Source organism: Acomys russatus, chromosome 29 (assembly GCF_903995435.1).
Source record: "Acomys russatus chromosome 29, mAcoRus1.1, whole genome shotgun sequence".
NCBI classification, from domain to species: Eukaryota; Metazoa; Chordata; class Mammalia; order Rodentia; family Muridae; genus Acomys; species Acomys russatus.
In genome coordinates, this window is record NC_067165.1 from 37,662,117 (window position 1) to 37,690,036 (window position 27,920).

Here is a 27,920-nt window from a genome sequence, read left to right on the forward strand (position 1 = left end):
CAGCCTCTGTGCACTGATGCAGAGACAGAACTTCCCCTAACTCTCCCCACCACTCTTCCTCACAAGCCCCTGCTGCACTGACTGTCTTCCCGGCATTTCCTATCCACTGGAAACTGCCTGGCCTGCCTCTGAGCACACAAACTGCAGAGCCTCATCTACTTGGTTTACTGCAGTGTCCATAACATGTTGAGAGGTGTTCTGTGCACTGGAACAAATAAACACCCCGGAGAGCCAAGATAAGAGAACTGCAGATAGCTTAAAACAGTGTTCAGAGCTGGATGTGTGACACTGAGTGGTCTCAAGCTTTTTTGGTTGTTTTTCTGGTCTTTAAAACAAGCATAAAAGCAAAACTGTCCTGCTACCGGTTAACTACAGTAACATAACATAGGTCACTGTTTGGAACAGAGAGATGCTCTAAGTACAGTTTCTATAGTGCTATAAAGTTGCAAATATTAATAATAATCTGAACTTTGAAAAGACTCCAGGGGGCAGTGGGAAACTATATTACTCAGTAAATTAGTAATAAAGGTAGTCACAGTAAATCTTCATAGCTGTCCTCCAATGTTATGGGTTTTCTCTGCTATTAGACACCTGACGGGATATCTCTCTTTCTCTCTCTCTCTCTCTCTCTCTCTCTCTCTCTCTCTCTCTCTCTCTCTCTCACACACACACACACACACACACACACACACACACACACACACACCCCACCACACTAATTTTAAATGGTATATGCCAACTATTGTAGCCAATGAGTATCACATATTAAGACCAAGCCTCCACGACGGTCCCTTGTTCCTGTGTAACTACAGCAGCAGCATAGTACCACAAAGGGTATACAGCAGAGATCAGGAATAAGTTGGTATTGTGTTAAGCACTGAGCTGGGGAGCTGCTTGCTACCTCTGCAGAGCCGAGTATACCCAGGCTGCTACAGTAACAAGCTTTACATCTGGCAGGCTGCTGGCTTCAGGGTCCCTTTTCTTATTCTTTGGCCTCAATGTCTTCAGTCACCAAGTGGGAATGCTAGTGCCTGCATTTCATAGCATTTCAAAGACTACCAACAGAAAATTATACATCCTTAACAGAATGCTTGGCAAGTGTGCTAAGAATGCAACAGATACAATGTAGAAGGAAACTCTAGCATATCTAAGCTAGCTACTTTCAGTCTATGTACATTGTAGCACTAAATAACCTAGGAGACAGGAGAGCATCACAGAGATGATCCCCAATTCGCAATAGTCTGAAATACAAAAGACAATAATGTAATTTCTTTGGCTTTACGATGAATTTAGTCGGATGTAACTACACTAAAAGTCCAGGAGCAACTGTAGGGGGTTGGTGTGGAATGCTAGTGACAAAGGACAGCCATGATCCCTGAGAGCAAGGGCGACCCCAAGTGCCAGCCAGGCAGGCGGGGAAGAAGGACTCACCTGCTCAGCAAGCTGTGCTCCCTCTCAAGATGAAAGAGATGGCAAGAGAATAAGTACCAAATGAGAAACAGACGAGGAAAAAAGACAAAGAACACATGTTCTGGGGGCATATGGAGCCCCAAAAATGGCTTCAGAGGGAGAGCCTCGCAAGCTACCTCTACAGGAAAGGACTTGGGGTACACAGCAGAGTGGTGTGCACAATACGGGCAGGCTTTGAGCTCTATCGCCCCTCCTAAAGGATTCTCATGAGCAATCTGGCCCGGCCCACATCATCCTTGAACCTCGCCTGGCTCGTTCATGGGTAAGAAGTGAGTCTGTGCTAGTGTCTCAGAGACCGCAGGCGGCATGTGACAGCTCTGACTACTGAAATGCACAGAGATGCTAAGCGTTTCCTAGAGAGAAAATTCCAGCCAACCATAAAATAACTTTAGGATTTTTGATTATAAGTCAGTCTGGCTCAAGTTCAAACTTTTTTTCTACCAGAATTTTGTTGTGCAGTTATGTGGAATTTTTTAGTATAATTTAACTGCCAATGAGAATGCTAAATGCAGGAACAGAAACTATAAACTATTCTGAATAATTCTTATTTTTTTAATTACAAGAAAATTTGTGAAAAATACTGATGAACTTAATGTTACAGCATAATAAGAAATTTAACTGAAAATGCTAAAAGTTTAAGTCAGAAAAAGTAGAAAGGTTTTATGATCCAAATAAAACTTGCCTCACTGTCAGCCCATTTAAATTACACACAAATCAAAATGCGCTAGCCGTCGGAACACACGTGGATACTCTTCTCCTGATACTTGGCACTTGGCATCAAAGGAAACCCTGTCCGTAGACTAATATTGAAACTTGTCAAAAGCACCATGAGATTGCTAAAGAGCCGAAAAATGAAATGGTTATTACTACACCTCTTTTGGAATAGTTTGTACACTTTTTGTTAGACATAATTGAGACATTAAAGCAAAAATAACAACAAGTTCTAAACACACTTGAAACCTTACTAACTCAGTAGAGCATGAGAACTAATGCACAAATAAGCCTAAGCTTAACTGTCAGCTCCTCAGATAAATGAACACAGAACAACAAGCAGGAACAAAGTCCACATTCAAGTTCCACTTTGGAAAGTCACCACCATGCTAGCCCAGAGCTGCCTCCTCAAACAGGCCCCAGACTGCAGAAAAGCCAATGCCTTTGAGTGACCAGGTTCACATTAAGAATCAATCTTAAATTAGGAAAATAAATGAAATGCATATATAAATATACCTCTGATGGACGATGAAGCCATTTGCTTTTTCCCTACCCCTCACTATTTCAAATATAATCTGCCTTCAAAAGCATGTCAGTAAATCTTCAACTATCGCTGTAATGGAGACCATGTGGCCATGTGCTCACCAGATTCGTGTCTATGAGGTATAGTCCTCTGTGTTAAAATAAACATTTCTGATAATGGAAGCAATGAAAAGAAATCCAAACGATCCACTCCAACAATTTCATCTCTCTCAATGTAACATGGAACAGAATTTATTAAACTTCATCACCTCACAAAATTAAACTTGTGGTTTCTAGTTAGAAACACCTGGAAAGAATTTTGTATGTGTGTCTAAAGTTTCAATTGATAAGATATAAAATGTTTTCAGGTCTTAAGAGATTTAAGCCATGATATTTTTTAAAATTACATTCTTTACACTTTTGGATTTTATATCTTTAAAAACTGCTTGTGCTCTGGTTGTCCTGGAACTAGCTCTGTAGTTGAGGCTGGCCTTAAACTCACAAAGATTCACCAGCCTCTACCTCCTGAGTGCCAGGATTAAAGGCGTGCTTACAAAATTTTTCTGACATCCATACTGTCTGTAACTGTGAGAATGAGACAAAAAAATAAGAATATTGCTCTAAAATGCATTAAAGCCACACAGCTAATACTACTTAGCAGAACACCTTTGAGGTTACAGAAATACCCCATAGCAGAGTAGTTTAATCTCCCAGTAACCATACAACTTCCTGCAGGAGGAAAACATCTTATAGTTTGTAACTGCATTCCATATTTTATGTAAAGAACTTTTCAAGGACAAGACACTTAAAAGTTTCTGTTTGATCAGTAGTAGACTCTAAAAATGACTTTCAATCTCAGAAAATTATAAATAAAAAGTTTAGAAAACAAAAACTTAATATGCACCAAAGAAACACAGAAACCCAAACACTGAGTGCAGCAAAAGAAAGGTTAAGAGAAAGTCTGAGCTGACGTTCCTAAGAAGTTCCTAAGAGTTAGTACCCCTCAGGAACACCAACCCATACCAAGCAATGCACACGCCACCACTCACACAAACTCACGCTAAGAGAGCAATGCACAGATAATGGTTAGGAAACAAAAGCAAGCATCCAAGAGGAGGGACGGAGGGAGGGAGGGACGGAGGGAGGGAGGGAGGGAGGGAGGGAGAGAGGGAGAGGGAGAGGGAGAGGGAGAGAGAGAGAGAGAGAGGCTATCATTTAAAATCAACAGCTCGCCTAACATCTAGGTCATGAACTGGTACAAATTTTTATTTTTAAACTCACCTGATGCATTTTCAATTCCTGTTGTGTTCTGTAAAGATACACACAACAAAGAAACTTCTTTGATTACATGAGCCCTAAAAAGAAAAACAGACAATTGTAATATGTACCTGCCTATAAGTTTACAGTGACTTAAAACCATGTACGAACTACAGAGTGCGCTCCAAGGGTACTCATAAAGCAACCTGCGCCAGCCAACCTCAGTCCATACTGACAGCTTACTCCTCAGATTCATGATAACAATAAATACACTTCTCACTAAACCTTACTAGGGTTTCACTGTACTCTATAATCAAAGGAGAACCATCGGAATGACATCATATTTTAGATTGTAAGTTAAATCACACATAAGGAGAAGCTTTGTTAATAGTCAGAAAAACGCTGGGCACAGAGCATGTCTGTAATCCCAGCACTCAAGGAAGCAGAGGCAGGCGGATCTCTGTGAGTTTGAGGCCGGCCTGGTCTACAAAGTGAGTTCAGGACAACCAAGGCAATATAGAGAAACCCTGTCTTGAAAAACCAAAAACAAATAAAAAAAAAAATGTCAGAAACAGGAAGCCGGGAGGAGTAAGTGTTGAGCAACACAAGCACCCTTCTTTTGCCTTTAGTATTTGCTGCATGCAAACACATTTAGACTCAATTATTCTGAGTCAGAATTCTGAAGCAGAAAGGTAGAATGACTAAAATAATTTTATTCCAAAGGGGAATAAAAAGTAGATAATACCATGCAAAGGCTTTTTAAAAGAGGTCTGGAAGCCGGGTGTGGTGGCGCATGCCTTTAATGCCAGCACTCGGGAGGCAGAGGCAGGTGGATTGATGTGAGTTCGAGGCCAGGTCTACAAAGTGAGTCCAGGACAGCCAAGGCTACACAGAGAAACTCTGTCTCAGAAAACAAAACAAAAAAGAGGTCTGGAAAGAGCTACAATTGTATCTCTAAAGTGTTACCTTTGACATAGCCATGGCATAGTAAGAGAAACGACAACAGAAGGTCTTTCATAAATACGTATGGCATACAGGCACATACCTCATATCAATAGTGCAGTCAACCACTGACCACATAGACAATGAAAATCCCATCAGATTGTTCTGTTGTCTCATGTGCAGCAGTGGTCCAGCAGTATTATACCAGGGCATTTATGACATTCAGAAACAATACTGTCCAATGCTACACTGTCAGAACACATCCTTAGTGACGTGTGACTGTATTCATATCTAAATAACAATTTACTAGACAGGTGTCCCATTTTAATACCAGCACCTAGGGAGAGACAGGAAAATGTAGAGTTCAAGGCCAGCTGGAGCGACATAACACTGCTATCTTTAAAAAATTGATACAGACAGCCCTCTCGATATAATGTATGCCCTTGCAGGCATGATGGTTCATGCCTGTAATCCCAGCATTTGAAAAGTGGAGGCAGAAAGATCAGGAGTTCAAGGTTATCCTGAGCTACATGAAACAGTATCCAAAACAACAATAATAAATTAATGTAATTGAAATTTTAAAAATAAAATTTTAAAAACTATAGATATAATATATGCCTCAAGTGCGTTTAATACTTATATGCAAATCATATCACTTTCTTTTTTTTTTTTTTTTGACCCTCCACTATAACATCATAAATGTCTCCAGTAAGCACACATACACATGCCATGAAGTATAATTCTTTTACAAGACAATGCCTACATGCTAACTGTCTGATGGCGTGTGATATGCTGACACACACTTTAGACTGGAAGAATAAAAGCCTGCCCCACCAGAAGAAAACGGTGCTTTGATGAGCTACATTTTCAGCTGGTTCTCTAAGGGAGAGGGCTTTCTGGTTTTTCCTGGGGCTGCTGAACCACACTCACCTGATACATGGCCTTTGACAAGCAAGGTATTATGTTTAAGTCTGGCCTTGCTCATCTGAACTAATTTCTATGTGTGCTATCCACAGCATCCCATCTTGTTACATGGGTCTGTTCTGGCTAAGCCAGTATAAACTCTTAGCATACTTGACAGATAAAATGCCAAGGTAACTGAAGGACAACCCATGGAGTCAGTACTTTTAAAGCAACAGTTCTCAGCCTTTGAAGTTTAACACTGAGCGTCTTTCTCAGTTACTCAATATGACCTTCCCCAGCTTACATATAATAGAGTGAACACAACTGCTCCTATGGCCTGAGACTCAATCTGTTATCCTGTCAGAATGTGGCTCTGGGGTATGCAGGGGTACTAGGATCCATGGTCTCTTAGACATGCTTACCTGACCCCATATAATGTCCACTAGCAACTATCAGGTCCTCTAGGCCTGTGTGACATCTTATGCTCCAGCTTTCTCTTGTCTTCCACAAGCTTTTACATGGGAGTTTATGAATTTTGCCATGGGAACTTCTTTGAAAAGGTGATAAAAACACTGCAGTAAAATACAGTATTTTGCTGAGAGACATCTGGAAGGATGCGACTGCTATGCCACTTCCCTCGGAGTCATTTTTGCTTCTCTTGAGGCTCACCAGCATCACTGTGACCATCACATAGGAAGCTTCTTACAGGGACACAGGCCTAGGCTGCCTTCACACGCTTAGTTTGGCAGTCTGTTTGGAGGCAAGCACTGGCATCTTCGGCTTCAGGCAGGCTGAGAAAACTCAGCTGCGGTCTACAGACCTGCCTCCTAATATTACTTAACAGTGTGATACTGCCATTTGAGTTTGTCTGGGTTTGTTTATTTAACAGTTTTACTGGCCTATTCCTATATCATGCAACTGATTCAATTGAAATGTACAGTTCAAGAGTGTTTACTGGACTGGAGAGACGATGGCTCAGGAATTAAGAGCACTTGTTGCTCTTGCAAAGGAGCTAGGTTCCGTTCCCAATACCTAATAGTGAATCACAGCCTTTTGTAACTCCAAATCTAAGAGATCTACCACCCTCTTCTGACCTCTACAGGCAACAGACATGTACACGCATGCACGCACGCACGCACGCACGCACACAGGCAAGCAAAATACTCATCCACACAAAAGGAAATAAATAAATCTTAAAGAGAGAATCATACTCGCAGCGACAACACCTGCCCCAACTCCTACTCCTCACCATGCGGCATCAGCAACAACCAGCCCACTTCCTGTCACATAGATGTGCCTATTCTGAGTAAGTGTCCCTTCACCTCCATCACTCCTCCCACCTGAGCACCTACTATGTGTTAGGCACTGTTCACGGGTTGTGAACAAGGGAGATCCCTGACCTCTGGGGAAGAGGTCCACACGAGCAAATACAAAAAAAACCAACAACCTGAAATGCGGAGAAAGCGCTATACAGAGGAGCAAGGAGAAGAGTGGCAAGAAGACGCATCACAGTCTCTAGACCTGCTCTAGAGACAGGAAACAGAGCTGTATGGGAGAGGAAGAGCATCAGGGAATCCAGAATATGAGCTGAACATCTAGAGGCGACAGATCTGGGTGTTTAGGCACCAGGGCGACACAGCTTGCACATGGCAGTCAGACAAAAGACAGTTCTCAGTGCTGGTTTGGCATGGTGAAAAAGAAGGAAGAAGTGGTTGGATCCTAGATAAAATCTGCTAACTACAGCCTCTAACTTCAGCTGCCAGATTAGAGATGAATTATGAAAGAAAGGGCAAGTCAGGCGGACCCCACGGTACCCATCCTCCCAGAAAGGGAGAGAGTGCTCCTGGGAGCACTGCCCGCCTTTCCATCTGCTTTGCAGTTAGCTTCCCTGTTTATTTCACAATTTTTCTTCTTTCCTTTACTTCACCCTCAGTAGTTGCTAGCTCACAGGCACAATTCAAACAGCAGAGTACCTGTTATCTGACACTGGACAGGTAAAACAGTACAGTACTTAAAACGTGTCATCTTTGATGCAACTTTTTCTTTAAAAGAAAAAAACCTACTATGCAACTTGAACTGTTACATGATGAAGCACAGCCTAAGACTTCCCACACCTCCCTCCTTGTCCAAAGAAAAACTCACTCATCATTTCCTGTTGTAGAAAATAACAACTTCAACACTTCCTTTTTTGTTTTGTTTTGTTTTGTTTTGTTTTGTTTTTCAAGACAGCGTTTCTCTGTGTAGCCCTGTCTGGCCTGGCCTTACTCTGTAGACCAGACTGGCTTCAAACTCGATGATCCTCCTGCCTCTGCTTCCCAACTGCTGGGGCTAAAAGCATGTGCCACCACCACTAGCTTAACACTGTCTTTTAAAAGTTCACTACATACTGATGTTCAAGGGACCCTCTTCTCTGTCACTTCTAATCCTAACTCCTAAAATGTACACCTTTTTTTTTTTTTCCTTTTTCCTTCTTGATTCCGAACATGGTAAATTACATACCTAAAACTTCACAACCCAGGAAGATGTCTCTGTAGGTAAAGGCACTTGCCACCAAGCCTGACAGCCTGAGTACGATTCCCAGAGCACATGTGAAGAGAAAGAAGCAATTCTCACAGTTGTTTTGACCTACAGACACTGACATGCATGCACCCGCACATAAATATACACAAATACAATAAATAAGTGAACCTTTTAAAAATATTTCACAATAACAGAACTGGGACAAATTCAACAGGCTTCTTAGCTGATTTTTTAGGATGTATATGTGTATACCGTGTGTGAAGTTTTTACACACGTTTACACATGAGAATGCCAGTGTGCAAGTGTCCATAAACTTGTGCACACGTGCACCTGGAGGTCAATAGATTGACATATGATGCCTTCCTCAGTGGGTTTCTACTGTATTTACTGAGTCAGGATCTCTCATTAGGCCAGAACTTGCTAATCCAGCTAGTCTACATAGCTGGCTCGCCCTGAGACCTTGCTTCCACCTCCTGAGTGCTGAGACTACAGGCAGGCAAGCCACCATTTTTATATGGGTGCTGGGAATCCAAACTCCACCCCTTACACTTATGCACTTTTGTAGGTTGGTTGAATTCTTTATTAAAGTATGTCAAAGTAAAGCCACGTATGGTAGTGTGTGCCTGTCACCCTAGCTACTCAGGAAGACAAGTAGGAGGATCACTCTTGAGGCTGGGAGTTCAAGACAAGCCTGAGCAACCTAGCAAGACCCTATCTGTGACAATAAAAAAGGGGCAGTCTCTCTGCAAGTGTCTTGTGTACTGAACCGACCAGCCACTGGCCTGAGACTGTATCTTTCATCATGGGCATTTAGCACTGCCCCGGGCCATCAATGCCAGTGGTGCATCAGTCATTTTCACAACCGGAAAAACCCCACATACCTTCCCAAACACAAGCTTGGGGACTCAGAATAAGGGTCTGGAGTAACCATGTGACTAGCGTAACAGAAGAGCATGTGCTCTCTACAGCAATGACAAACCCCAAACACTAATCTGAAGTAACTTTCTTAAAGATCTAGCAGCACTACTCAAAAGCCCCAATGCCCGGGCAGTACTCTGATGCTAGTACCGCCTGAGACAGCTCCACTTTCACGTTCCCACTTAGCTAAATGGCATCTCAAAGCCAAAGTTTATCCACAAGAGATCCACAGTGGACCCTAACAATGCGGAGAAGAATCTTCTCATACAAATCATCAAAAGCATCCCAGCAAATGTTTTTTTAATAATTTTTTAAGATTTACTTTATATGTATGTATGTGTACGCACCATATGCATGCCTGGTGCCCAGAGAGGTCAGAAGCAGGTGCTGGGTTTCCTGTAAGTGAAGCTACAGTCAGTTGTGAGCTACCATATGGGTACTGGGAACCAAACTCCACTCCTTTCCAATAACAAGTGCCCTTAACTACTGAGCCATCTCCCCAGGCCAGCAAACCTTTTTAATACTAGACTTTCTACTTACTAGTAGGTACTGCAAATAGGTATAAAAAGAACAGAAGACAGATGTGAGCTGTGTACACTTGAGCCTGTGACTCTCAATCATCTGTTATTCAAAATAGCATGGACCCCTGCAAAGCACGAGCTTCGGCTCCTCCTTGTGCTGTTGATGTTTTAATCACATGCATACACTTATTTTCTTTTTAGATTTACTTATTTTATTTCATGTGTATGAGTACTTTGTCTGGAAATATATATATATATATATATATATATATATCCATATATATTATATATATATTAGATGTCTGGTGCCCACAGAGATCAGAAGAATCTCAGATCCCTTAAAACTGGATTAGGGATGGTTGTAAGCCCCCATATGGGAACCAAATCTGGGTCCTCTGCAAATGCAACAACTGATCTTGATCACTAAACACACACTCTCCTCTCTCTCTCTCTCTCTCTCCCTCCCTCCTTCCCTTCCCCCCTCTTTAATGGTGTCTGGCCTAGGTTACAGGAGACACTATTCTTTTTAAAAAGTTCTGATCCTCCTACCTCTGCATTCTGAGTGTTAGGATTCCAGGAGTGTGCTGCCATGTCTAGTTTATAGAGTGCTGGGGATGAAACTCAGGACTTCTGGCACACTAGGTAAAGTCTGAGAATATGGCCACATTCAGATGTACTTTTCAAAGATACTGCTTTCAAATTCTGGAGCAAATCATCCTTACCAATAATAACTTGTGAATATAAAAGTCACTTGATTATTGAAGGTCAGACATACTAGCACAAATCAAACAGATGTGACTGGTTATGCTGTCTTTGTGCACATCTGCAAACTTGTAACCTTTACAAAGCTATGGGGAAAGCAATTATTATTTTTTTAATGGATTAAGTCTAAGAAAAAGGAAGAATGAAAAAAATACTTAACACATTAACCCATAAATCATTCATCTTAGTTATTTTTAGGACCAGTTTAGATCTTTTGTTCTTATTTGAAAAAAAACTATAATGAAATTCAGAATTGTTATTTTTAAGTTACACTCATTTATTGCATGCATGTATACATGTATGTGTGTGCTTGCCACTCTATGTGTGTAGGGGTCAGAGAGCAACCTGTGAGTCTGTTGGCTCTCTCCTTCCAGAGAGTTCCAGGGACCAAACTTCAGTCACCTGGGATAGTGGCAAATGCCCTTACTTGCTAAGCCATCTCTCTGGCCTAATGGCCATTTTTCCCACACTGTAACATCAAGTAGATAATTATTTGACTTCTAAGATTCTGGAAGCTCATGGGCAAAGAATAAAACAGATGTAAGCTGTCCTAGAGTTAGGACGCAATACGCATTGTTTAATGCAAAATAGAGTAAAGACAGACGAGGCGCAAGGAAACAGCACCCTGTGTAAGAGCTGGACCAGAAGTGCAATGAACACAGACAAGGTGGTACGCAGGGAGGCTTGAAAATGACACTTTGTGAAAGGAGTCATAAGTCTACATAATAACAATAGTCTAGTCACTACAAAAGTAGTTCTCTCAACAAATAAGCATCACGGTAGCAAACAACATGGAGATGAAGCCTTTAGCTTTGCAGATTTACCAACTGTGACTTACTCTCACCAAAAGACTCTCATAACCCAGAAACTTAAAAATAAAAATATTAGATCCACGTCAACTCCTCAAAAGCAAATTTTATTAATTTACAAACATTACCAAATTGTCAGGATCCCTACCAGGAGGGTGGTACTGCCAGGCCACAATCTGGAAACAAGCACTGCTCACACTACACCTGCCCAGGAATTTGCTCAGAGAAAAATGCATGTTTTCTTTTCCAAAAATAATATAATTTTGTAAATTACCTAGTTTTATCCTAAAAACAAAGCTCCAACTTTTCCTCAAAGATAGAAATTTTATCAGTGGCTTGTTGGTGGTGTGTCTGCATAGCATGTGCAAAGCTGCACAGCATTTCCAAAAAAAAAAAAAAAGGAGAAAATGCAGGTGGTATTATCAGGCTACATAAACTGTAGCAAGAGCTGCACTGAAAGGTGTACCATTTTAAGAATAGGGAGACTTGTGTGTTTATGTGTACATCGTTAAAGCAGGAAGATTGAGCAAAAGCTGACTCACAGGGTGTGGCCTCTGCTAAAAACCTGTCTCTCACCCCCAGAACAACTTACACCCAATACCAAAGACAGGGGGGACGGAGCAGATCTCAGAGACATCAGCCTACAGAGCATGTGAAGATGCACAGGGAACAGACTGCTGACACTTCAATAAACTAACTTCCATCACATAGGCCAGGACACAACACAACTGCCCCAGGGCCTAAGTCCCTGAATGTGCATAGCACAGAGTATTCTGTGACACAAACCTAAATAAGAAAATGGGGCTGGAGGACGAGGTGTCTTTGCTACAGGTGCTGGCAACAGTTTCCATGCAACAGACTGAAAAACAGGGTCTTCTATCCCAGAGCTACAGGCACAAGTGAGAAAGCGGGGCTGATTAAGAGCTCTGCTTAAAATATGTAAGTCAGAGAGCCCTGAGGTCAACAGCTCTTGGCTCTAGAGGGCCCTAAGCAATTAAACATCATCACATTAAAATGTCAAGTAGGAGGCCAGTTGATGCCATAGGAAAGTACTAGAAACCTGCACTTAGTCTGTGGGTACCCAGGGGTTTTCCAACCAACTGGAACTTTTTTCTTTTTACTTTAGAACTGGAGTTCATTATCTGTAGGTAGGGACTCCTTGGGGGTTGAACGACCGACCCTGTCACAGGGGTCACCATGAGAGAACACTACAGTTGTGTAGTAGCAGTGAAAATAATTGTATGGTTGGGGACCACAACAGGAGGAACTGTATTAAAGGGTCACAACATTAGGAAAGTTGAGAACCACTGCTTTAAAACAAAAGGAGGTGGGCAAATAACTCAATTGATAAAATGTTTGTTGCTACATAAGCCATGTGGACCTGAGTTCAATCCCTAGCACCCTTGTTTAAAAAAAAAAAAAAAAAGGTCAGGTGCCCCGGTACACACAGTCCAATGCATCAGCGGGGTGCTTGCTGGCCAACCAGTCTAGTCAGTCAGCAAACTCCTTTAGTGAGAGAGCGTCTCTCAAAAAGTAAAGTGGGCTGAGGAAATGGCTCGTAATTAAAATACTTATTCGTCACGCAAGTGTGAGATTCCCAGAACCCATATAAAAGCTAGGCACAAGCCAGGTAGTGGTGCCGCACGCCTTTAATCCCAGCACTCGGGAGGCAGAGGCAGGTGGATCGCTGTGAGTTCAAGGCCAGCCTGGTCTACAAAGTGAGTCCAGGACAGGCAGGGCTATACAGAGAAACCCCATCTCGAAAAACCAAAACAAAAAGCTAGACACAATAGTAGTAATCCTCAAACTTGTACAATGAGATGGGAAGTGAGGGTGGAACGAGTCCCCGGAAGCTCACAGGCCAGCAAGCCTGGCTTACACAGCAGTGAGCAAGAGAGCCCACCTCAGACAAGGTGGAAGATGGGGCTCAACCCCAAAGTTGTCCTCTGACTTGCATCTGTGCCCACTTGGATGCAACCCCCGCACTGCCAAGGGGGGAAACAGAGCTGCTAGCATCCATTAATAGAGCTAAGCTTAGAAGTAAATGGTTGGCTATTGTAGATGATCATTTACCTGACTAATATGGAAGACACCTATTAATACTTCCCCTTACCTCCTTAATCAAATATCTATGACTTTTTCATTGAACATGGACTTCATTAATCATGAATCTCAATCTCTCATTGTAGCACTAGCTATTCCCTTGACCGTATCAAGACCAAAAAGATCACTGTCAAATTTCCTGGATGAGGTAATCCTACCCCATCAAAATATTGTTGAATTAAAAGCTTTCTTTCCTCATTTTAATTGAAAAAAAAAAAAAACACAAATGTAAAGATCAGCATGAGAGGTGGAGATGGGGCAGGAGCACTTGGGTTTTCTGCTCAAACCCTGAGCTCTGACGTGAGCACTACAAATTCAAGGTCATAGCAACTCCCAACCAAAGTATGGCAACCTACTGCTAACTCCACAGTCTGTAGAGCAACACTAACATAAAGAAGTTTCAATTAAAGATACCTTTGTGATATCTTGTCAGTAGTATAAAAACTTGCCATTATTAGAAAAGGAAGTGCCTGCCCCTAGAAGCATTGCAGGTGTGGCTGCTGTGTCACAAGTCTGTCAGCAGGTGGCAGAGGAGAGAAACTATGTCTACACTCAGCTCATGAACTTCCGACTTACGAACATCTAAATGATTAATAGCCTAACATTCCCTGAAAAAAGCAAGCCTGAGACCACCACAGTCTGGCGCCACACAGGCCCCAATGGTCCCCAGGACTGGGAGCAAGCCTGAGAGGACCCCCCACCTGGGACCAAGGACTCAGGTGGAAGTGAGCCCAAGACAGATGACCCTCGTATGCGGCCACTGGGGCAGCCCAAGCAAGCAGTGAGACTAAGATGACCACCAGACTGGTGCCATGGGGCCTGAACAGGGAGCTAGCCTGAGACAAGCACCAGTGGGGCACAGTGAAGGCCCAGGGGTGCAGAACATGCCCGAGATGACCTTTGCCCAGCGCCATAATGGGGCACAGGACTTCTGAGACAATCCCAGACACTCAGAAATCCTGAATGCAACTAAGAGGAACAAGTAAGTGGTGGAGAAATGGAAGAGAAAGAAAAACAGAAGGGTGTGGACACAATGAAGAGAGGCAAAACGGGAGACTTGCGGGTAATGAGAAACAGCCTGATTTGAGTAGCCAGTGCTGCCACCTGGGAACATGGTGAGGTCCTGACCTGTGCTGTCACCAGGGGCCATGTCTGGGTCCATGGCCCTGCAGCAGCAGGGGTCTGTCACCACCAAAGACCAGGTGGACATTCCTGGTCTGGGCTGCCACATTGATGTCTGGGGGCTGTGCAGAACTGGTCCCACCCCTCACCTGAGCATCCTGGGAGATCTGGTCCTGGGGGCAAGAGAGTAGAAGAGTTGACCTTGCCTTTTGCTAGCTGCAGTACTCTGGGAGAGGGTGCCCAGCACATTACCCAGGAAGCACAGTAGAGCCTGTCCTGGTTGCAGGAGCTGCAGGTGAACTGGCTCCTGAGGATACAAGTGTGGGGGATTTGGCCCTAACACTCATCGCCTGTGCTTAGACAAAGGAGAGATACTCTCATCCCCTTTGACCCTCCCCACCAGCTGTGAGTGGGAGGGTTGGCCCCAACAGTGTAAGAGAACAGGAGATATGGCCCTGTCCCTTGCTTTGCACCTTAACCTGGGCAGCACAGTAGAGCTGACGCTGATGGCAAGGGCATCAGTGAGCCAGCCCTGAGGGTGTGAGCGTGGGAGAACTGGCCCCACAATTGTTTCACATGTAGTAGCATGGACAAGGGAGAAATGACCCCTTCCCTTCACACCTAGCCACCTACTGCAGGCAGGACAGCCAGCCTGAGGTCATCAGAACGGGAGAGCTGTCCCTGCCCCTCACCTGCTGCAGCACTAGGAAGAGCAGGCCCTGGACTTCTCCTGGGCAGCACAGTAGAGCTGGCTCTAGATGCGGGGGTTGCGGGTGAGTGGACCCAGAGGAAGCCAGCCCTGATTCTTGTCTGCTGCGCAATGGCGAGGATGAGGAAAATACGGCCCCTTTCCGCTCCCTCATCCCCTCGCCATCTATGGCAGGCAGGAGAACCAAGGGTCACGAGTGGCCATATCCCTCACCAGCTGCAACGCCCGGGAGACCAGGGCCAGTAGCATGACAGTGAGACAGCCAGAGGGCTGACCAACTCAGATACCTCTCAGGCACAGGTCCAGGGTTCTGGATTGGCCCACTCCAACATCTATCTACCCCATCAATGAACTGCCAAAGTGCAATGAAGACGCTGGTCCTACAGATCGAAAACTACAAGACCTCAATGGCCCAGAGCAACGGCAGGATGTCAGAGAGGAATCCAGTGAGGTTCTAGTGTCAACAGAGTAGCCAAAGCCAGAGGTCGCGTACCAGACCAACGAGTCACTGCAATGAACACTTGCAACCACACTACAGCTTCCACAACAATTTTTTTTCTCTGTTGTAGGGGAGATTGCAAGGGTGGAGGGCAGTGAAAGGGGAGGAGGAGATAGAGTGGGACTGTAGTGCATGATGTGAAATTCACAAAGAATCAAAAAGTTTTTAAAAATAATCAATTCTTCACTAACCCTCAAAATACAAGCTTCATGAAGAACATCTTAAATGAAGAACAATGTTACTGCTGATTCCACAGTTATCCAATGTCTTAGCTGACTGCTTTTTAAAAAGAGATTTATTGTTATGTATACAGTGCTCTGCCTGCATGTACAACTGCACACCAGAAGAGGGCACCAGATCCCATTACAGATGGTTGTGAGGCACCATATGGTTGCTGGGAATTGAACTCAGGACCTTTGGAAGAGCAGTCAGTGCTCTTAACTTCTGAGCCATCTCTCTAGCCCCCAGCTGATTGCTTTGAGTGAGTTTTTCCCATCAAAAGTTTCATCTGAGCCGGGCGTGGTGGCGCACGCCTTTAATCCCAGCACTCGGGAGGCAGAGGCAGGCGGATCGCTGTGAGTTCGAGGCCAGCCTGGTCTACAGAGTGAGTCCAGGATGGCCAAGGCTACACAGAGAAACCCTGTCTCGAAAAACAAAAAAACAACAACAACAACAAAAAAAACAACAACAAAAAAGTTTCATCTGACCCAGGGCATGGTGGCCCATGCCTTTCATCCAGGCACTCAGGAGGCAGGGGCAGGCGAATCACTGTGAGTTCAAAGCCAGCCTGGCCTACAAAGTGAGGCCAGAGCTACACAGAGTAATTCTATCTCAAAAAAAAAAAAAGTTTCATCTGGTCATGCTTCAGAGGCTATGTGTATTGCACAACACAGGAAACCCCGTTTTGCACATAACTCACACCCATGATGGGCTTCCTTACACTATAGGTGAACAGCCGAGAACTGTGATCACACCAGACAGTCAGGACTGGCACTGTGCTTGGTCAAGGAGCTGGCCAAGGATATCACAAGATTCATCTACCGCTTTAGTGAGGGATTTTTTTTTTTTTTTTAATTTGAGGTGGGAGTTAACTTGTATAATCAGGAGTTTGAGATTTACACTCTAAATGTATAACAACTGTTCTCAAGACTGCTTAAAAATGACTTTTTAACCCTGAAAAATCCATGCCAAGGTTGGGGGTTGTCTTATATGCTGGGTACTTACCTGCAGCTTGCTTCCCCTTGCTTCCTATGTCCCAAGCATATAGTGGGGGGTGCTGCGGCCGATTCCCCGCTCTGTGCAGCGAGAATGAAGCAGGAGGAGCAAGCTGCACACACCTTTCTGTACCTGGAGAAGGAGGGTGTGAGCATGGATTGGCTCTCCACCAGGACCTGCCCATCTGACTCAAAGGGCGCCTGGCTGCCTGTGCCCTGCTTGCAAATAGACACATGTCTGCTGCACAGGGTGTGTGTTGGTTAGAGGGGTAGTCTTAGACAGTTAAGCTATATCTTTTTTTCTTTTTTTTTTTTTTGGTTTTTCGAGACAGGGTTTCTCTGTGTAGCCTTGGCCATCCTGGACTCACTTTGTAGACCAGGCTGGCCTCGAACTCACAGCGATCCGCCTGCCTCTGCCTCCCGAGTGCTGGGATTAAAGGCGTGCGCCACCACGCCCGGCTCCAGTTAAGCTATATCTTAACTGGAAGTTAGGAGTTGTCTTATACACCCAGTAGTCTTATATGCCGTAAAATTCGGTATACGCCAGAAATTTCAGTATATTCATTGCTTTACAGTTTAAGAAGGCCTTGAATACACAGTTGTTGATAGAGTTTTTAGTTGGTTGATTGGTTGGTTTTGGGTTATGTTCAAGACAGGGTTTCTCTGTTGTAGCCTTGGCTGTGCTGGACTCTGTAAACCAGGCTGGCCTTGAACTCATAGAGATCCACCTGCCTCTGCTTTCCTAAGTGATGGGATTAAAGGTGTGCTCCACCATGCCCAGTGGTTTTTTGTTTTTTTTAAGAAAGATCCATTTCTTCAAAATAACCTATTTGTAGTTCCCAATTCAACATAAAAGTAGGTATCTAGGAATGTATGATAAAAACATGGAAAAAAAAAAAAAGTGTCTTGATACTGGTCTGCTATGGTCAGTAAAATAGTGCCCTCCATGCAAGGGTCTAGAAAGCAAAAACAAAACAGGTAAGGACAGTTCCAGGGGGCTTTGGGTTCTATGTTAAATCTGAACCTGACCTTGTGATAGGTATCCCAGTTTGCTTTCTGTTGCTGACCTAACTAACATGGGGTGGGGGTAGTGCGGGAGGTGCATTCCATCTTACAGCTCACAGTCCATCCCTGAGGGGAGTCAGGATAGGAACTTAGAGGTGATAGAGGCAAGGTACTTATTGGCTTGCTCGGCTTGGACTACCTGTCCAGGGCTGGCACTGTCCACAGCAGACTGGGCCCTCTCACATCGATTAGTGACCAAGAAAATGTTCCACAAACATGCCCACAGGACAAGCTGGTGGAGGCACATTCTCCACTGAGATTCCCTCTTCCCAGATGTTCCTAGCTTGAGTAAAGCTGACAAAAACTAACAAACACAGTAGGGCTCCCCAGACACTGTTGCCCTCTCACCTGCTCCCGAGCTCTGGAGGTCTGTCTAGAGAGGAAGTGGGAAGTGGGATTGCTGAAAAGTAGAGCCAATATCACCTACAGGAGGACAGATATTCTCAGGACAGTCTATAGGAAGACCTTTCACCTAGGAGGAGCAACAAAGCTTTTCTGACAGAGGATATACCATAAACAAAATAAAGTCCAATATTTAAGGAAAATTTAAGCAAGGAGCCACAAGATAATAAGCAATTAAGAACCTAAACCACACAAGAAAACTGGAAAGATACACGAAAGCATCCACACTACCTGGTGGCCACTTAAGAGAAAACAGGAAGAGATGGTGAAAACAACCTAAAACGTGGAACATGACTAACAAGGAGGGCTATGAAGACATTTAAAAACCAAGCAACCAGGAACAGGGATCGGGCCAAAGTGCAAAGTGGTGAGTTCCATGTTGACATCTGATGCTCAGGAGAAGGTAAACATTCCCACAGAAAGCCATGTCAGCCAAAGGGGAGAACTGGTCCCCACGCAGACTGGCATGGAGGTCAGAGATGGAAATTTGGACATTTTTAGTGTCACTAGGGTGACTCAAGAAAGAGGGGATAAATCCGAGGGGAGAAATCCAAGGGGATAAATATGTCCACAGCAGGAAGATAGATGCAGGACTTGACTCTGTGGAAAGCAGGGAACTGACTAGAGTAGGCACCTCCTGCACTACATACAGGGGAAACACACTAGTAAGCCTAAGGAGGGCTATTCTCTCAACAAGTCACATTCTCAAGAGAAACTAAGAAAAACGTTAAGTTTTTCAAAAACATTAAACTGCTTGCATTTTTAAAAACTTTCTTAAATCACACTGTGTGTGTGTGTGTGTGTGTGTGTGTGTGTGTGTGTGTGTGTGTGTGTGTAGCTGTCACAGGTCAAAGGACAAGTCCTAGGTGCTCTCTTTTCTACTGCTAGGTCCTAGAGGGTCTTAACATGCTGAGCCACCTTGCTGGCCCTACTTGGATATTCTTTACCTAGTCAGCTCAAAATACCTCAGTGAAAGGAAAAAATAGTATCTGTCCCTATTTTGCAGAGATCAGAAAGTGAGAAAAACTGGTTGCAATGACATACGCCTGTAATCCGAGCACTCAGGGAGGCAGAGGCAAGCAGATCTCTGTGAGTTCAAGGCCAGCCTGGTCTACAAATAGAGTCTAGAACAGCCAGGGCTAACAGAGAAACCCTGTCTCGAAAAACAAAAATGACAAGAGAGGCCATCTACATCTCCCTCACACATGCCAGCTGTGTGGTCCTATGGTTCTACCATCCTGTCCACTGAGGTAGGGTTCTGCTAAGTAACAACAGGACTGTATGCAAACAGTACGTCTATGTCTTCTAAAAAGGGAACACAATTAAGATCTAAATTTACCCCCAAGAGTCTTCTTTTTCAAACCTTCTATTGCAGGTATATTTTAAAGCCAAGACTTGCTGAATTATGGTAAAGTCTTTATGGCCCAGAGAACCAATCTGAATGCCATTTTTATAGTCTCTAAAATACACTTACTGTACATTGTCTGAATAAGTCTTGGAAAATATACAGGATTCATGCTGAAGTATAATACAGGTTTGGGGAAAATCTCACAATTCTTTTCAAATTTTGAAAGTGTCATTTAAATTAATTTCTCATTAGAGCTTAATAAAGACTTAGGAAAAACTACATGCAAGTACACATAAAATATGTATATTTACCAATTTCCAGATGGGCTGTCCACAGTAATCAGGTTAACAGTTCCACTTAGCTTTATATATTTCAGACAAGCTGTGCCAAGAGGCAATTTAGCTTTCTCAAAGCAAAGCCTACGGTGATTTACTACAAGGGCTACAAAATATTGTTTTTGCCAAAATAGCTAAAAAGCATATAAATTCAGTAAAACTTTTAATTGCACCTTCTAAGGGGCTAGTAAATGAGAACACAGTATAGGTATGACATAAACCAAGATTCCACAAATAAATACTATGCAGAATTAAGAAAAGAAATAAGTATTTATCATTTCGGTGACCAGGTTTACTATGCACAATGATTCTAATGCATACTTCAAGAAGGTGGGGTAGAGAAGGAAAAGCATTCCTTTTAAAAATATATATATATATAAATGACACATGCATCCACTGCACTGAAATTAATTCAGATGTTCCTGTGATTAAAAAAACCACTCATTACCAAATATCGCCCCAATGGCAGATTTTTCTCATATGTTTTATTTAATGGTGCACTCTGACTAAATATTATTTTACAGACAAAATAAAGAACCACAACTAATACAATCTTTACTTAAAATTATTACAAATAAAGATTTGGAGGCTTATTTCCTCTCACAGAGGAAAGTGCATTAATGACACATTTTCCATGAAGATCAATTAGCTATCTTTAAAATGCAATATACTAAAGTTCGATCAGAATTTCAAAAGACACAGAGAAACCTTGTCTCAAAAAGCAAAACAAACAAACAACAGAATTTCAAAAGTAAGCCTTCTTTCCTTAGAATGAGTTTCTGTGCATAACTCTCAAGTGGTTGTTTGGGGCGGGGTTGCTTGCTTTTTTGTTTGTTTGTTTGGTTGGTTGGTTGATTTTAAAAAGGGGGAAACAAAGTAGAGTCTAGAAAAAAGTACATGCTTTTTCTCATCAATCTTAAAGGGATTCTCTCAAAGTCTCTTTTTATAGAAGGGTTATTTCTGTGTTATTCAGCATAATGGACCAAATGCTTAAGTTATTCACCAGACATCAACCCTATGCAAATGTATTTACATTTCTTTACAATGTAATCTTTATACTGGGAATGATGGTCCTATGTCTTGACTTCTTCCTCTCCAAGCTAGCTCACACTGCCATCTATCTCTCTTGCCACAAAAGGATGCCAATGTCCAGCTACAGGAAGTGAGTTACTCTAGGATCACAACAGCAAAAGCTGAAAGGACTGTAGATAGGAAGCCACAGCATCTGAGACTCAACCTCCCAACTAAGGAACTTTCATTAAATGAGGTAGTTTACAATCATACAATTTGTCCTCCCAATGGACACTTGGCAACGTCTGGTGACTTCACAGCTTGTCACAACAGAGGGAGCCATCACTGGCACCTGTGGGGCAGGAAGCAGCTAAGCAGTCCACCATGGACAAGAGAGACACCCACAACAAAGACTAATGCCGTCCAAATGACAACAGTACAGTAGCTGAGAAGCGTCTTATTAGAACTCAATCTGCCAGCCCTACCAACAGACTCTGCGGGTTTCCCTGACCTGCTCTAGAAAACCATTTTTACAGCTCTAACTAAAAATGTCTCCCTTCAAAAGGTAAGCACTAGGACATGACACCAGGCCTTACAGCAGACACTGTAATTGCTGATGGGCACTAAATACCTGTCAGCAGGGGTGGAAAGAAGTCCTGCTCAGCAGGTAATATCCCCCACATCCAGATTTCCCTGTAGATGCTTTCTGCATGCGAGATTGGCAGAGCCCCTCAATGTGCACATATTGTTTCACTATGGAGTTTTCTAATGAAAGCTGCAGATTTGCTGTTGGGTTTTTTTTTTTCCACCCCTATACGTGTGTGTGTGTGTGTGTGTGTGTGTGTGTGTGTATACACATACATACATACATGTAACCTGAAGCTAGTCAGAAGACATTAAAAATAGTTAATGAACCACAGTGCTTTCCACCCTGAAAACTGTGATTTAACAGACCCTGAAAGGTTTCTAAGTCAGATATAAACTTGAAAAGATATCAACATTCTGGGCGGGGGGGGGGGGGGAACCCATGAATAAATAAATAGCGAGTGTGAAATAATCATCAAAAGAAACTGTGTGCAGATACACGAGAGGTATACAGACACCACAGAGCAAACGGAGAGCTGAAATGGACTGTTACTTCTTAGAAAGGAAGCTGAAATAAAAAATGTGCAGTCAGACACTGAAAGGCAGATTTTTCCAGTTTTCACATCTTAGATAACTATAAAATTTCAAAATTCATCAGAGATAAAACTTACAAATTTTAATGAAAAGAAATATCAAGACTTTAGAAGCCTTACAGATCAATGTGCAATTGGCTGATGAATGACGCCCCATCCACATAGCAGCCAGCCAGTAAGCAACAAACTGCTAAACAGTTAAAGACATAGATACACACTTACAACAGCATAATGAAAGACAAGCTGCACCAACACACACATATACCCATTCTGCATAGAATATTATAGAATGCTTGCGTATATAAATGAGTGCTAAAGAAATACAAGCAGGAACACCGGGAGGGACTAGTGACAGTCGGCTACAATGTTAACAATAGCCATCTGTGGAGGCGGAAGGTTAAGGCCTGTTTCTCTTCCTTCTTTGTGCTTACAATGAGGCTCTTTTGCTGATTTGTGCTCACAGAATTAATACACTATTACAAAGTTACACCTTATTATCTGGAGCACTGCATAGAAAATAAAAAACAAATCCGAATGATCCTAAGTAACTCGTTGAGTATTGTCGCTATATGCCTGGTTCTAATGTTGCTTCCAACACAATGGACTTACAGCGCCATTCCCATGACTTGAAATAAAGGGGGCTTATAAAAAGATCTATGAAGGTCTTCAAAGCTAAGCTGAGAGCTCACGTGAAAAAGAATTTTTTACCAAATAAAGTGTTTGTAAGAAAGCTTGGAGGGTGGCAGCTGCATGCGATCTCAAAAACAGAAGTCTACAGAAAAGGAAAACAATATGATGACTCTCAGTTCCTCCTAATACCTGGATTCGAACTTCTTCTTTTTTGTTTGGTTTTGGTTTTTGGCTTTTCCAGACAGGGTTTCTCTGTGTAGCCTTGGCTGTCCTGGACTCTCTATGTAGACCAGCCTGGCCTCGAACTCACAGCGATCCGCCTGCCTCTGCCTCCCAAGTGCTGGGATTAAAGGCGTGCGCCATCACGCCCGGCTCTGGATGCAAACTTCTTAAATCTTTTTTAGTACCACCATGGGCAGTAATAATCAAACAGTAGTCCGTGCTACTGTAGGTAAAAGAACCATTGGGAGGTTTTCTTTGCTGTAAATATTACTTTAAACAATAATCCTGAAGTAAACAAAAACTTTGAGATACATTTTAGTCACGTTCTGGGGACATTTTGTACTAAAAACAAACATTCCAGGGTTTGGTTAAAGGGTCCTAAGGGCAAGGCACTGGAATTCAGCAAAAAAGCAGTCCACGTGTCATATACACCCACATCTTCAATATACGAAACATCGGGGGGGGGGGGGGACCCATTTCTCCAGGCGCAAATTTCAGCTGCGTAGTAAGGGGCAACAGGGCTCCTGGGTTATCTGTGGAATTGTTCCCGAAGCTCGAGGCCCGACCCAACGGTACCAGGCCGTGGGCTGGTGCTTCACGCGTGGATCGTGGAAGAACAACTGCCCTGTTAGGGTGTATTTCGTGCCTCACTTGTCAACCCTCAGAGACATGGTAGACCGCGCTTTTTTCTTTCTTTCTTTCTTTCTTTCTTTTTTTTTTTTTTTTTTTTTTTTTTTTTTTTTGACTAACCCAAACCAGTCGTATGTACATTAGTGCACACCTGTGACACACGCACGTACGCGCCAGTGGGTAGGTGGAAACACTCAGGGAGAACCACTGCCAGGTTTAGACCCCCAAAGAAACTGTACGGGAGACACAAAGGCTCGAGGCGCAGAACCAAGTCGAGGATGCGGATTGCGCTCAAGACACTCAGCTAGGGACACACAAAAGAGCGGAGACCAGCGCAGCCCTGCGGATGGGGGACCGCCCGGGGCCCACGTGCGGTCGGTCCCCGCCGACCCCGCAAGCCGCGCACCCCGTCTCCGCCGCGCCGCCACAAAGCGGGAGCGCAGGCTTGGCCGCAGGGACTTCAGAGCCGCCGGGCGGGGAGGCTCGCGTCGCCGCCCGCCGGCGTCCGTCAGCGCTCGCCACCGGTCGCCGGCGGTTCGGAGGAAGCTCGGAGGGGGCGCGTCAGCTCGCCCCGCAGTCCCCTCAGCGCCCGACCCGGTCGCCCCCGCCGCAGCGGCCACGCTCCTCACCGACACCAAGCGGCATCCCCCGAGGCCCGCCCACCCATCCCGGCTCCGCCGCTCCTCACCAGAGCGCGACGTGCCAGCGCTTCAGCGAGCCCAGAGCCGCCGCCGCCGCCGCCGTCGCTCTGGCGCCCGCGGCCGCGCCGCCGCCATCTTGGCTCCGGCCGGAAGTGACGTCTGCGCGGCGCCCGCAACCCCGGACACCGACCCCGCGCGTAGCTCTTGGCTCGCGACTCCGGTGGGGTCTGGCACGACTTCGTAGCGTGACCCTGACGGACGGTGTCGGCCTCGCTGTCAGTTACTGGTCCACCGTTCACCCCAAAGTGTTCCTAAGAGAATCGCACACCCTTCAGATGGATGATCAGGGCTGCACACACTTTAGTCCCAAAACTCACGAGGTAGAAGCAGGCAGATCGCTGTGAGTTCGAGGCCAGCCTAGTCTACTTAGTGAGTTCCAGGATAGGCAGGACCATACCATGAGACCTTGTTTCAAGCAAACAAGAGCAAATAGACCTCTTAGGTTGTATGCAAAGGATCAGTGTAGCCACATGCACTAAAATAAACTCCAGCAAGACAGGTGCAACTGGTTGGCTGTCTTGATGTCACTACAATCTGTGCTAATATGACACAGGCTGCCGTTGGATTTTAGATTCTTGATTAATGCCTTACAATTTAATCCCTGCCTCAGAATCACCTGAGGTATCTGAGAGAAAAAGGGAGACCGCCACTTCGTCTGCCACCAAACTGCCACACAAGTCATCATTTTAAAAGAAAATTTATATGCCACTGGCATTCCGATAAAATACAAACAGAAAATAGGGGACTGTCAAGTCAAAAGTGATACGGTAAAAACCAGAGCACCATTTCGAGAGAAAGCTGACAAGTCGGTCCTTCCTGTCTTTAATTTAAAATGACAATGTGTTTTCCTCCTGGGCTGCTGTTGCCGATTTGATGTCTTAAAACAACAGAAAGGTAATCTCTTACAAATGTAGAGGCAGGAGTCCAAAACCAGTATCAGGTGGCCGAAGCTGAGGTGTCAGTAGGCCCATACTTCCTTCCTCTGAGGCCTCTAAAGAAGACTATGTCCTTCTTCCAGCTTCTGGTGACTGCCAACATTCCTTGGCTTGTGACCATGCCACCCAATTCTTCAAGGGCAACATCTTCACATCCTCTGCTCCATCTTCGCATCACATTCTCCTTCGTAGGTAGTGATTTTTCCCCCTGTGTTTTCTTAAAAGGATTATAAACAGTTACATTGCGGATACCCAGAAAAGCCACAATTAATCTCTTCATTGCTTAGTCATATCTATAGAAATTCTGTATGAGGTAATGCTTTAAAATGCAAGGGATTTAGATGAGGTCAGATATTTAGGAACCGTTATTTCGCCATTCGAACTACTCAGTACGTCTACTCAATATGCCTTCGGTACGTCTAAATCCCATCTCTAACCATCCATTGTGTCCTTTTGATCTGTGTATTTCATTTGGACATGTTTCAATTCTTTAGCCTGTGATATATCTCAGACCGAATAATAAACTTTATATTTTATCCTGTTTGATGCAAAAAGACAAAGGCTGTCAAGAATACAGTGTAATTTCATTAGTGATAATTAGCTGCGGGGTATACTAAGCACTATTGTCCTTCTTCTTTGAAATGGTGAAATGTGTTGCTAATGACTGAAAGCAGGAATTGAGACACTGTCATCACAACTCATGGCCTGTTTATCAGGAGATGGAAGTATACAACGCACTCATTATCAACAGACGCAACATGACTGAAACTCCAAGCTGCACATGTCACCTGGCTCGGCTCTGGTGCGTCTTGTGCATTAGGTATGAACATGGCGGTGCTGTTCTTGGGAGACAGGGAAATTTTAACTACCTACAAAGGAGAAAGTGAGGTGAAAATAGAGCAGAGAGTGTGAGAGTGCTGGCCTTGAAGAATTGCTTGGCATGGTCACAAGCCACACATTTAACTCAAAGCCCAGAACAATGTCCTAAACAGTAAAAAGATAATTTTATTTAGGGAGGGGGGGTAGCATCTTTCTGAGTCTGAAAAATGAATGGATGAAAGCAGTTTTGTATAGCCCCAGAGTGTGTGTGTGTGTGTGTGTTGTGTGTGTGTGTGTGTGTGTGTGTGTAAGGCATGTGGTTATAACTAAAACCTCAACAATTTCTACAGAACTGCCCTTTAAAAGATTAAAAGTCTTATATTTAAAATCAAAGAATTTAAACTACAATAACAGTGACAATGTAAGTGGACGTAAGACTCCCTGAATGACAGACAGTACTGGCTCTGCACTAGGTTCTGTCCTAGACATTGTGGATGGATTGTCTCGTGTTCATCACAGCCATGTGTGGTGAGATCATGTGCAGCTGTGGGAACCAAGGCCAACATGGAGGAAGAAATTTCCCAGCTGAGAAACGAGACCAGGTTTTTAACTGGACCATTCAGCTCCATATGAAGCAACCACCTCATCCTCGGTGCACGTACATGCACAGGGACACACACTTGAGAGCTAGACCAGTAGTCACGGTGGACAACTATACGGTATATATATGCTCTCGAGCATAAATTCTAAGGTAAATATCCTCATGGTAGCCAATCCAGTCACGGTTATCAACTGTCACCACATTCAAGAGCGTCACGCATTCTCTAAGACAGGCAGGAGGAGGCAAAGGGGTAGTGGAAATTTTGGTTTCTTTCAAAACTCAGTTATGTTATGTTAAAAAAAACTTTTTTTTCAAAACAGGGTTTCCGTGTGTATCCTTGGCTGTCCTGGATTTGAACTCAGAAATTCACCTGTCTCTGCCTCCATGCATGCTGGGATTATAGCCATGCGCCACTGCACCCAGCTAATATATTTTTGTTTTAACACCAAGTGTGGGATATGGGACTGCCTTAGTTTATCCATAGATAACAGCCTCCAGCAGCCCAGAGAGGGGCGTGGTCTTCGCCAGCTGCAGTTAGTTTAATTCTGAGGACTCTGGGAGGATATAAATATCAGGTCCCAGAGAGAGAAGAGGCTCGGAGGAGACACACAGAGAGAAAGGGAAGACCCTCAGACACTGCTGGAGAGAGAGGAAAGGATATTTCAAGGATGCTCAAGAGAGGCTATGGCTGCATTTGCTGTTTAGCTGGACTTCTGGATAATCTGACGACTGAGATTGGTATTTTCTCAAAGAACACAAGGACTCTAACCAGCTAGAACTAAGTTTCAAGAGGTCCACAACCTCTGTCCCTCTAACCTTCTTTCTCTCCTACCTAGGCTCAGGGGTTTGGAAGGGAGGTAGAGGCATTAAGGAAACCAAAATAAAATAAGAGTTTTAAAAGGTGCTTATGGGCTGGAGAGATGGCTCAGAGCTTAAGAGCACTGGCTATTCTTCCAAAGGTCTTGAGTTCAATCCCCAGTAACTGCAAATGAGATCTGGTGCCCTCTTCTGGCCTGCTAGCACACATACACACAGAATACTGTAGAAATGATAAATAAATA

General features: G+C 43.9%; 1 protein-coding gene and 1 non-coding gene across 4 annotated transcripts in view; one reads left to right on the forward strand and one right to left on the reverse strand.

The window, feature by feature from the left end:
• Prdm2 (PR/SET domain 2) overlaps window positions 1-24,566 on the reverse strand; it is a 100,325-nt gene extending 75,759 nt beyond the window's left edge. For 2 of the 3 annotated variants that reach the window (XM_051171919.1, XM_051171921.1), the window contains exons 1-2: window positions 24,492-24,566; window positions 3,985-4,058 (exon numbers count right to left, since the gene is read on the reverse strand). In XM_051171919.1, coding sequence (XP_051027876.1) covers window positions 3,985-3,993 — 9 coding nt within the window. In that variant the 5' untranslated portion in view covers window positions 3,994-4,058; window positions 24,492-24,566. Of the gene's footprint in view, window positions 1-3,984; window positions 4,059-8,304; window positions 8,376-24,491 lie in introns of those variants that run through there. The other variant, XM_051171920.1, reaches the window with a different exon arrangement.
• On the forward strand, window positions 13,908-14,044 carry LOC127212104 (small nucleolar RNA SNORA17). The gene has a single exon (XR_007833488.1). It is a non-coding gene; the product is annotated as a small nucleolar RNA SNORA17 (small nucleolar RNA).
• Window positions 24,567-27,920: the final 3,354 nt, after the last annotated feature.